General features: G+C 41.8%; 1 protein-coding gene and 1 pseudogene across 1 annotated transcript; one reads left to right on the top strand and one right to left on the bottom strand.

The window, feature by feature from the left end:
- Positions 1 to 3,568: 3,568 nt before the first annotated feature.
- On the bottom strand, positions 3,569 to 9,494 carry LOC134620544 (heat shock 70 kDa protein 12A-like). Its single transcript, XM_063466746.1, has 5 exons — positions 9,464 to 9,494; positions 6,830 to 7,125; positions 4,958 to 5,179; positions 4,714 to 4,885; positions 3,569 to 4,596 (listed from the first exon to the last, which is right to left on the bottom strand). Exons 1-5 carry the CDS (start codon positions 9,492 to 9,494, stop codon positions 3,569 to 3,571), a joined length of 1,749 nt encoding a protein of 582 aa, XP_063322816.1.
- Positions 9,495 to 9,498: 4 nt separating this feature from the next.
- On the top strand, positions 9,499 to 10,939 carry LOC134620543 (uncharacterized; annotated as a pseudogene).
- Positions 10,940 to 11,727: the final 788 nt, after the last annotated feature.

Genomic DNA, 11,727 nt, shown 5'->3' with positions numbered 1-11,727 from the left:
GATTGGCTTACCACGACTACTTTATTCTTCCTCACTCAAACAGTAGCATTCATGCGATTGTTTTGCCCCCCTAGCTCAAGGTGTTGTGCCAAAGAGTGATCGCCAGAAAGTGATTAAAGCTGCTTAAAGCTGTAGTGCACAGATTACTTACGTAGACAGCTACTTCAATGCAACTGATATAAGGTGTGGTAAGCTGAGCACAGCTTCAACCATCTGTTCGTTGAAAAATAGTAACGCGACCGAACCACATTTTCTTGTTAGTAACGCTACCAGCATTGTAACAATAGGAATAGTAATTAGTTAGATTACTTGTGTTATGGAATAAATATATATTCTGAGTGCTTATTTTCTATCTATATTGTTTTATAGAGGCCAGTGTAGAAAAACGCCACATTGAGTTATAATGTGGAAGACAGGAAACTGCTGAGGGAGACACTTTGTGCAAAGAACAGGAAGCGTAGCAGACAGAAAAATGAAACTAGCCAGACAGTACTGCAGAGTTTTTTTGATCGAAACTATGTGTGACTATGTGTGACGTATAACAGAACTATATTACACGCATTCGGCTTGTAATGCTTTAGGCCTGTTGATGCTTGCTAGCGTCTGCAGCTCTCCTTTTCCGGAAATCTAGAATAAAGATGATTTTTGAGTTTGACCACACTGAGTCGGGGTCTTTCTCTGTCAGTAAAAGAATATCAAAGAACCGGATTTGACACTTGTTGCTTTAAAAAGTAACGCCGTTAGTAACGTCGTTACTTGTAACGCCATTATTCCCATCACTGATGATATGATTGTTGGGTTTTTCTCTATTTGTATTATTGAAGGGTCTACCTTACAATACAAAGCACCTTGAGGTGACTGTTGTTGTGATTTGATTGATTGATTGATTGAATCTTTATTTTGAACATGCTGAAAAAGTATAACAACATAGAATTAAAAAGAGACAAAAAACAAAGCAAAAAAAAAAAGGAAAACCAGTAACCACAACTACAAATAACTTTCATGTTCAAAAAGGAGCAGGAAGAAGCATAAGCCAATTTAATTGCACCCCCTTTTCCACTATCTAGTAATCAACAGTACAGAAATCCTCCTTGCAATTACATTATATGTTACGTGTATGTAAAAAAAAAAAAAAAAATATATGTATATCTATCTCGCTATCTATCCATATATACATATATGTACACATACACACATATACTCATTTTCAATAACCCCAGTAACACCTCAAAGGACACACAACCTACAGATATATATACCCATACCAACATACCCATGCACCCGCACACACACACACACACACACACACACACACACACACACACCACAAACCATTTTTCATTTTGCACATTTCTGAAGTAATTGTATCCAGCAGCTCCTTTAGATTCCCCCCAGAACAAAAAGTACTTGTGTCGTCTGCAAACAATACTAATTTTAATATATCAGATGCCTTGCAAATATAATTTATATGAATAATTAAAAATTTTGGACCCAGTACAGAGCCTTGTGGAACACCACAAGCAATGTCCAAGCATAAGGAATGGACACCCAGCTTCACAAATTGTTTCCTGTCACTTAAATAGCTTTTCACTCAGTGCAGTACAACCCCCCTTATCCCATATCGTTCCAGTTTATTAATTAATATGTCATGATTGATTGTGTTGAATGCTTTCTTGAGATCCAGAAATAGTCCAGCTGTATACTGTTTCTGATCTATAGCATTTGTAATCTCCTCACTGATTTGATTAATGCCAGTGATCTTGATCTTTTGAATCTGAATCCATGTTTATGAAACAGGTTTTGTAGGATTTTGGAGAATTGTGGTAGTAAAGAAACAGGCCTGTCATTTGTGAAGTGGTGTCTATCCTCAGTTTTATACAACGGCACAACTTTAGCTAGTTTTATTTTGTTTGAAACTTTTGTATTCTAAAATGATAAGTTACAAATGTATTTTAGAGTTCCTGCGATTCCTTCTATGACCTTCTTGACGATTTTCATGTCAATATCATTACAATCAGTTGATGTTTTCTATTTACACGTGTACAATGTCAGTTATTTCTTTTTCCTCCACTGCTGTGAGGAACATTGAGATAGGTTTCCTATCAATCAGACATTCACTACAGTGTACTGATGGCAGTGACTCAGGAATTTGTTCTGCTAGATTTGGTCCAGTATTTGCTATTATTCATATACACACACAATAGCAGCCCCTCTTGCTCAGTTTTTGCATTTGCACTTGCATGTGTTGCTTGCGCTCTCAACATTTCTGCCCGTGCACGTTCAACTCTTTGTGTACACCGTTACATTTGTGCCACAAAACCAGCCAATCGCAGACTTGGATGCAAAAAATTCTGATTGGCTGTTTTGGTCTCCAATCAGCTCGAAATGACGAAATGCAATATCCCAGAATGCATTTTATCCAAAACTCAAACAATGGAGTAGCAGAGGAACATAGAGTGGCGAAGTTTGAAATATTACTCTTTCTGATTCACAAAATAAACTTTTAAGATGTTTTCAGGCGAGAAGGGTGCTGTGTAAACTTCAAATATCTGCTCGATTTATCAAGACATGACATATTTGCAAAAGTGCTCTAACATTTTCAGAGATGTCTGTTACCAGACAGCTGACCGCATAGCTGGACTGGCCATTGGGCATACCGGGCATTTGCCCGGTGGGCTGATGGTGATTTTTCATTTTTATGTTTGTTTGTTTGTTTGTTTTTGTAACGTATAAACAATGAAAGGTGCTGGATTAGCCAACTGGTCATGATCAACTCTGGGCTGGACCAATTACAATACATCCAAATTGAGGAACATGATTTGTCCCGTACTTCAGCTAGAATGAAAAAAAGACACAAAGCTGGTGTTATTCTGTGTTTTTGCTGCACAGCTTCCTCTTCTTCTCTCACTCTTTATTTCTCCTTCCCCTGTCGCTACTTCAATCATGAAATTGATCAATGATCAGCTGATCGACTTTTTTGCCAAAAGTCCCGTCTCTCTTCTTATTAAATCATTTTTTTGTTTTTAAAAAAACTTTTTTTTAACAAAAAAAGGAACTTCAAGGGTCTAATTGCATTATATTTCTTCACGTCAAAGTACGGGCCACAAGTAGGGGTGACATGGGTCGCAAGTGGCCCACGGACCATGAGTTTCAGACCCCTGATGTAGGATGTCAAATATACAGCCCGGGGGTCAGGGTTCTGGGTACCTCTGCTACCCCCATGAGCCTTGGCAGAAAATGTGTGGGAGAATAAAATCATTTGGTTTCATGCAAAATTCTAAATTCTGCTGAAATTTTTTTAAAAAGTTTGAAAGTATTATTTCTTGTGCTTTAGTTAAATCTTAATGTAGTAACGTATTAGCAACATTTGAAAGACACATTTTAATTTAACCTCTGTAACCAATCTAAACTTATTTAAAGGGCCTGTTGAAGTCCAACATGTGATTACATCAGAAGAGAGGTGATCATAATCACGCTTCTTGTTTCCTCACTATAATCCTTCATTAGTCCTGTTTTGGAAAGAGCAAAGCAAGCAAGCGGCTGCATTCTGAATGTGTCTGAAACATCTTCATGTTTTGGTCATGAAGTCCATCTTTACAAGTAGTTTTAAATCAGACACCAAGCCTGTGCCTGTCACTTTCATTTCTGAGGAGCCAAACCTGATTTCCAGTTTGACTGCATGATTTACGCCACCTTTAGAGGGCATTCTGAACTTGAGTAAACCAATTTCCTTTACTCCATCCTCATCTGTATACAATGGATCTTTTATTTTTGTGCGACAAAATTTGATCTCCATGCCTGTCTGACCTGCACTAATTGGATTGAAGATTAGCTTTCTGACTTCATTCCAACCCACATTTTCACCTTCTTCCACCAGTGTCATGAAAATATTGCTGCAAAACTCCTCCCCATGTGCTATGAACTTCTTGTCTGCCCTGTGTTTGGATAGGTCAAACTTCTCACAAACAGAAACCCCGTATGTAAAGGCAGATTTTCGAGATGCCACCACTGCTTGATTTCTTCCAAACTCCACAGCTCCCTTCAGGATCACCTCCTGGGGGCTAAAAGGACAAAAAACTTTACACTGATCACCAAACTGATCAATAACATGTTGACGTAGAATCAGGCTTTCAGCGTAGCCCCCCACTAACAGAATGTACTTGATGTTTAGATGTTTTTTCAGGATTTCTTTGAGACTGTCAGTGATGCCCTTCAGACTCTCTGCAAAGAAAGACCTCAGTCTCTCTTTAGAGATTCTGATTGCTCCACACTCCCAGGAAGCACCTTCCACTGATTCAAAGAACTTTTCTATTTCCTGCCTACTCTCAGCCAGTGTTCCCAGGTTATATGGACAGGACATGTGAATATCATCATCTACCTGTTTGAAATAAACAAATTTATACATCAGTATCTGAACCTCACTGGGAGAATTTGCTTCATATTCATCCCAGACATGATCACTGAAGATTTCTCTGAGGAACTCTTTGAATTTCCTGTCCACAGTTTGTCCCCCCAAATCATTTCCTGAAGCCTTGTCCAGATCCTTCAGGGCCCCCTCATCCAAGACTTCATGAACAGTGATGTCAACGGTTCCACCTAAAACACACAGGAAGTGAAGAAAGCTGACTTCCTGCAGCAGCAGACACAGTCAGATGTTTACAGCATGTCTGTGGATGAATGTCTAACAGAGTGTAATAGAGGCACATACAGTACCTCCACAGTCCACCACTATGAACTGTGTTCCTGGAGACTGATCCAGCGATCCTCCATCATGGTTCTGTGTGATGAAGCTGGCAGCTGGCAGCTTCTTACACCAGACTGAGGCTGCTTCTGGTTCCAGTGCGATGATCAGGTTGTGCTGAGTTCCTTCTGTAATAATTCCTACCTGGAAGTTACATAAAACTTAATCCTCTGAACATTTCAGGATCTCAGAGCTCTCTTAATAAAGTGATGTTACCTGAGTTGCAGCTTTTCTCATGAACTGCTCTGCTGAGGAATCCCAAAAGGCAGGTACAGTCAGCACCCAGGTCAAGTCAGATTCTGTAAACTCATTGTCTGCGCTTTTGGCCTTAATAGTTTCCATTGCGTCATTACTCAGGTATCTTAGAGCTTCTGTAAACACCTTCGATGCCTTCATTGACTTCCCATTTGCAGCTTTAATCACATTTCTGCTGAATTTCTGGAGACAAATGAAAACATGTTGTACTTTATGAACCCAGTCATCAGTTTATTTAGAGTCTTAAAGCTGGAAGCGTTATTAGGAGTGTTTTGATGTCAGAGGAAGAGGATACAGACTCTTTTTATTTTTCATGAATCGGCTGGCCTTGGGGTGAAACCCTCCATGCTAACACGTTTTCACTCCCAAAGTGTAATATTTTATGCTAGGTGACAAATAGTCAACATGTTATGCTTCCGGGCACCGGAAATTTCCTTAATTGATGAGATCGGAAAAAATGAGGAAACATGAGAACTGTTTGGAATTAATCTACACATGTTTGTTCATTTTACTTAAATAGTTTTGGAAAACACTCTATAACGTCATTAAAGTGCTGGTTGTTAGGGGTAAGGTTATGGTTATGGTGAGGGATAAGGTTACGGATAGGGCTGGAATACATGGCTGGAAAATTTTTTACCTATTAACTGGATTTCTCCCATAACCCTGCGCGTAGCATAAGAACGCAGAACGTCACCTTTTGTGTCCCTCAGGAACGCCACGGGACATGAGAAATCGTCAGGATGTTATGTCTTGGGAGTGAGAATGGGCTGCTTCCTGGTCTTAATGTCAGTGGCTTCTATCTCCTCCTTTGGCTAAATTATTATTATTATTATCTGTTTGTCTACCACCACTATGTCCGGTTGGTTAGCCACCACCATTTTGTCCATCTGTATCTGGAAGTCCCACAGGATCTTAGCTCGGTCATTCTCCATCACCCTTGGGGGCATCTCCCATTTTGACCTTGGGACTTCCAGGTTATACTCGGCACAGATGTTCCTGTACACTATGCTGGCCACCTGGTTATGGCGTTCCATGTATACCTTGACTGCTAGCATCTTACACCCTGCTGTTATGTGCTGGATTGTCTCTGGAGCAACTTTACACAGCCTGCACCTGGGGTCTTGCCTGGTGTGAAAGACCCCAGCCTCAATGGATCTTGTGCTTAGTGCTTCTTCCTGTGATGCCATGATTAGTGCTTCTGTGCTGTCTTTCAGTCCAGCTTTGTCCAGCCACTGGTAGGATTTCTGGATTTCAGCCACCTCCTCTATCTGCCGGTGGTACATACCGTGCAGGGGCCTGTCCTTCCATGTTGGTTCCACGCCTTCCTTCTCTTTCTTCGGTTTCTGCTGCCTGAGGTATTCACTGAGCACGCTGTCAGTTGGGGCCATCTTCATGATGTATTTGTGGATGTTCCTTGTCTAATGCTGGACTGTGGTGCTGATACTCACCAGTCCCCGGCCTACTTCCTTCCACTTAGCGTACAGCCTCAGGGTGCTGGACTTGGGGTGAAACCCTCCATGCATGGTAAGGAGCTTACTTGTCTTGATGTCAGTGGCTTCTATCTCCTCCTTTGACTAGCCTATTACCCCAGCAGGGTACCTGGTCACGGGCAGGGCGTAGGTGTTGATGGACCGGATCTTGTTCTTACCGTTCAGCTGACTCCTCAGGACATGTATGTATATATATATATATATATATATATATATATATATACATATATATATATATATATATATATATATATATATATATATATATATATTAACTTTACATAAGCATACCTAGTTTGTTTTCAGTATTTGTAAAATATTTTGGTGTACAGATTTTACATACCTTGTCATAGTGCACCACCTTGAAGTTTTCAAAGAAGTAGTTTTTCTTTGCTTCTTCTCCTCGCAAGTTAATAAAAGCTGTTTTTGCTTCATAACCAAACTTCAGAAATTTTTTGTGTTCATTGAACAGAATGCAGGTTGGAGTCTTTGGAGTGTCCATTCCGAGCTCTTTACCCCACCGTCTTAAACAGGGCTCATTTTGTGCTCCTCTTGGTGTCAAACTGAAGGCATATCCACTGTATGAAGTGCCAAAGTCTATAGCTATGATAGGTAACTCAGTCGTAGAAACTGGTCCAGCTATCCAAAAGGAAAAAAGTGGCAATCACTTTGCGTGATTAATGATGATGACACAGAAAATTTTGAATGATATCTCACTCAAAAGTTTTACACGACAAACAGGAGGGAATGTTAATAGAAAATTCTATTAAGTAGTCAGTATAATCTTTTGAATGATCAATCAATCAATCAATCTTTATTTATAAAGCACTTTTCATACAAACTGTAGCACAAAGTGCTTTACATGGTTAAAAGCAGCCCACCTCACCCTCCCACTCATTCCCCGCACTGTCATTAACAGAAGCGGTCATGATACACACATCCCCCCACCCCCACACACACACGTACACACATACACACACACACACCTAAAGAGTAAAATTGGGCTGGGTACGTATTAGCCAAGTGAGGAAACACTATCACAGGGAGCTGTCTGCACCGGGAGCCGGTCACAGACCGCAGCCTCCAGGCTGGGCACACAGCAGGAGGGAGGCTAAGAAGCCCCCCAGCCAGGCTCAGAGGACCCACAGGGCCCCAGCAGCCACGGTCGATCACAGCCCCGGTGCAGAGAACCCCCTCCGAGGAAACACTGGAGATATGACCTAATAAAAATATAAACAGGATAAAAAGATAAAATAAATAAGAGTGGGATATAATATAAATATAAGTATAAACAGAGTAAGAAGATAAAAAATGAATAAGAATAAAATCAGTAAATATTAGGTAAAACTAAATGAATAATATAAATAGGATAACAGGATAGAATAAATAAGCATAAAATAAATAACGTTAGTTAAAAGCTAAATTAAAAAGGTGGGTCTTGAGCCTGTTTTTAAAAACATGAACGTTCTCTGCGGCCCTGAGCTCCTCCGGCAGGCTGTTCCACAGTCGAGGACCATACGACTGAAAAGCTGCCTCTCCGTGAGTATGTGTCCTGACTTTAGGGACAATCAAAAGGCCAGTACCAGAGGACCTCAGGGTCCGTGAGGGTTCATATGGTAAAAGCAGATCTGAAAGATAAGAAGGCCCAAGACCATTAAGACATTTAAAAACCAATAAAAGAACTTTAAAATCGATCCTGAAACACACGGGGAGCCAATGCAGCGATTGTAAAACCGGTGTAATGTGGGCCCGCCCTCTGGTCTTCGTCAGCACACGAGCTGCAGAGTTTTGCAAAAGTTGCAAAGGTGAAATATTCTTTTTGGGGAGACCAGAGAGCAGGGCATTACAATAATCAATGCGACTGGTAATAAAAGCATGCATCAGCATCTCCGTGTTGGCCCGAGAGAGAATAGGGCGGACTCTGGCTATATTTTTTAGATGATAAAATCCAATTTTGGTTACATGTTTAATATGTGGGATAAAACCAAGCTCAGAGTCAAAAATAACACCCAGGTTTTTCACTTGTAGTGAAGGGCATAGTGAAAATGCCTGTAATTTAGACAAGAGTTTCTCTCTCTGAGCCTCAGGACCGATGATTAAAACTTCAGTTTTGTCCTGGTTAAGCTGTAAAAAGTTTTCTGCCATCCAAGATTTTATATCTACAATACAGTTAAAAAGGGCATCCATTGGTCTGGTGTCATCAGGAGACACGGAGATATACAGCTGAGTATCATCAGCGTAACTGTGGAAGTTCACTCCATGCCTCCTGATGACGCCGCCAAGAGGGAGCATATATAAATTAAAAAGTACAGGGCCTAAAACCGACCCTTGAGGCACACCACATGTCATTTTATGGATCTTAGAGGAGCATTTTTTGTACAGTAAATGAATGTTTTATCACCACAGACGACCATAAAGAACCAAGTGATGTCAGAAAATATTTGGAATGTGGATGTGTGTGTGTGTGTGTGATACAAGTCTGCGAATCTTTGAAGACTGCATGTTGACTTTCTAATGATTTGAACTGTTGTTTGTTACAAGACTTGTTCTTTGTCCCGTTATCATGCAGAGAAGGAGCAGTTCCTTCTAGTGATAAATAAGAGGTGAACAAGCAGTTTCACTCCCTACCAGGAAGAGGAGCCGCTCCTGGCACACACACACACACACATCCACATTCCAAATATTTTCTGACATCACTTGGTTCTTTATGGTCGTCTGTGGTGATAAAACATTCATTTACTGTACAAAAAATTATAAAATATAGAGAAATGTATATGGACCTAAAAAAGAGAAACCTCAGACCCTGAAAAAGACATTGTTTCACTATTTAACATCAAGTGAAAATATATTCATAGACTTGAATTTCTGGAGTCAATATTTCATACTCTAAATGTTGTTAAAGGTCCAACAACATAACTGCAGAAAGGAAGCTTGTTTTCATCATAATAAACGGTGCTTCAAGCTGGACAAACATTACTTTCTTTCTTCAACTGGTTTAAAGTCCACATCGCTATGAAGCTCATTAAGGTGGATAAGTCCGGCCTGCCTGGAAGATTTAAAGCCTGGATCTACCAGCATTCCATCCTGCCCCGAATCCTGTGGCCCTTGCTTGTCTATACAGTTCCAATAACTACTGTGGAATCCCTGGAAAGGAAGATCAGTGGCTTTCTTCGTAAGTGGCTGGGACTTCCCCGCAGTCTCACCAGCGCTGCCTTGTATGGGGCAAGCAACAGCTTGCAGTTACCCTTCAGTGGCCTCACAGAAGAGTACGAGGTGGCTCGCACACGAGAAGCCCTACAGTACAGAGATTCTAAAGACTGCAAGGTGGCATCAGCAGGTATTGAGGTAAGGACAGGAAGAAAGTGGAAGGCTGAGAAAGCAGTTGAGGTGGCAGAGTCACGCCTAAGGCAGAAAACACTGGTGGGGGTCTTAGCAACAGGGGGAGCAGGCTTGGGGTACTTCCCAATGGCCCAGGTCAGCAGGGCACAGGGAAAGGAGAGACACCAGCTACTCCAGGAAGAGGTCCGAGCAGGTGTGGAGGAGGAGCGAGTAAGTAGAGCTGTAGGCCTTAAGCAGCAGGGAGCATGGACAAGGTGGGAGAGCACCTTGCAGCGCAAGGTCACCTGGGCAAACATCATGCAGGCAGACTTCCACCGGATCCGATTCCTAGTGCAGGCAGTATACGACACTCTGCCAAGCCCAGCAAACCTCCATCTGTGGGGGAAGAGCGAGACACCTGTCTGTCCCCTGTGCTCTGGAAGAGGGACCCTAGAACACCTCCTTAGCAGCTGCCCAAGGGCCATGGCCGATGGTCGGTATCGTTGGCGGCACGACCAGGTGCTCAGAGTAGTTGCTGAAAAGATTGCCTCAGGAATCAGCACCAGCAAGCATCATCATGCTCCGAGGAAGGCAATTTCTTTCATTAAGGCTGGAGAGAAACCCCAGGTGAGCCCACATTTAACAACCGGCCTCCTCAACACAGCCTCTGATTGGCAGCTACAGGCTGACATGGGTTAGCAGCTAAAGTTCCCTCCACAGAACATTGCAAAAACATCCCTCCGGCCAGACATGATAATTATTTCTGAGGCCTCAAAACAGCTGATCATGCTGGAACTTACAGTGCCCTGGGAAGAGCGGATCGAGGAGGCCAATGAAAGGAAACGAGGAAAGTACCAGGAACTAGTGCAGGAGTGTAGGGGAAGGGGCTGGAAGACTTTCTATGAGCCCATAGAAGTGGGTTGTAGGGGCTTTGCAGGACGATCACTCTGCAAAGTCCTAGGCCGGCTGGGCATGGCTGGGGTAGCCAAGAAGAGGGCCATCCAGGCTGTGAGTGAAGCGGCAGAGAAAGCCTCAAGGTGGCTGTGGATCAAGAGGGCTGATCCGTGTGTAGCTACTGGTACGCAAGTCGGGGCCTGATCACCCCCGGCTGGGTCGCCTGGGCGAGGGTGTATGATGTTGTGAGACCCGAAACACCTGAGGACCGCAGGATACATCACTGAAGATGCGTACCAGTGCATCCAGGAGATGTTTCTTGCATAGTTCAGGGAAAATGGGTTAACAATTTAAAGCTGGAGATGTGTCTTTATAGTATAGTGATGCAGTGTAGTCCCATAAAAAGGATTTACACATCAAAATAAACAACAACACATGATAACAAAATGAGGGGAGCTTAATTTAAATAAATCAAATACACACATGATTCTGGGTCTTTGACTCAGTGTTTTGTGTTTGTGGACTTTTAAATCTTGTTCACTCATCTTTTTTGTATTCATAAAGAGTTATTTATGTTCTCTAGTTTAATTTTCTAGTGCTTAATAGTTTTCTGATTATGCTGTTTATCTCTAATGATCAGGTTGTTTAGTTTCTTGTAATATTTCTCTTTTTCTGTTTCTTTTCCTCAGTGTGTCCAGTGAAAGCCAGTCTTGTTTCCATGTTTATTTTCCTCTCTCTCTTTCTCATGTCAGTCATGTTTCTGTGTTCTGTCTCTCTTACCTGTTCCCATGCTCTTCTCTTTGTGTTTTATCCCCCCCCAGTGTCTCACTTGCTTCCACGTTTGTTTAACCCACCGGCCTCGTATCAAGTTTGCATGTCAATGTCAGAGTCTCAATAGCATGTTATTTCCTGTTTTATTATTGTTGCCCTTGTCTCATGTGCATTGTTTAGTGCATATGTTTAATTTTGCTTCCCTTTCTCATTATGTCTAATTTGTTCATGCTGTGTTCCCATATGTCTCCATCTCGC

This window comes from Pelmatolapia mariae, linkage group LG23 (assembly GCF_036321145.2).
Source record: "Pelmatolapia mariae isolate MD_Pm_ZW linkage group LG23, Pm_UMD_F_2, whole genome shotgun sequence".
In the NCBI taxonomy this organism is placed as follows: domain Eukaryota; kingdom Metazoa; phylum Chordata; class Actinopteri; order Cichliformes; family Cichlidae; genus Pelmatolapia; species Pelmatolapia mariae.
The sequence above is the reverse complement of the archived record's forward strand: the minus strand, read 5'-3'. Positions and strand labels throughout refer to the sequence as shown.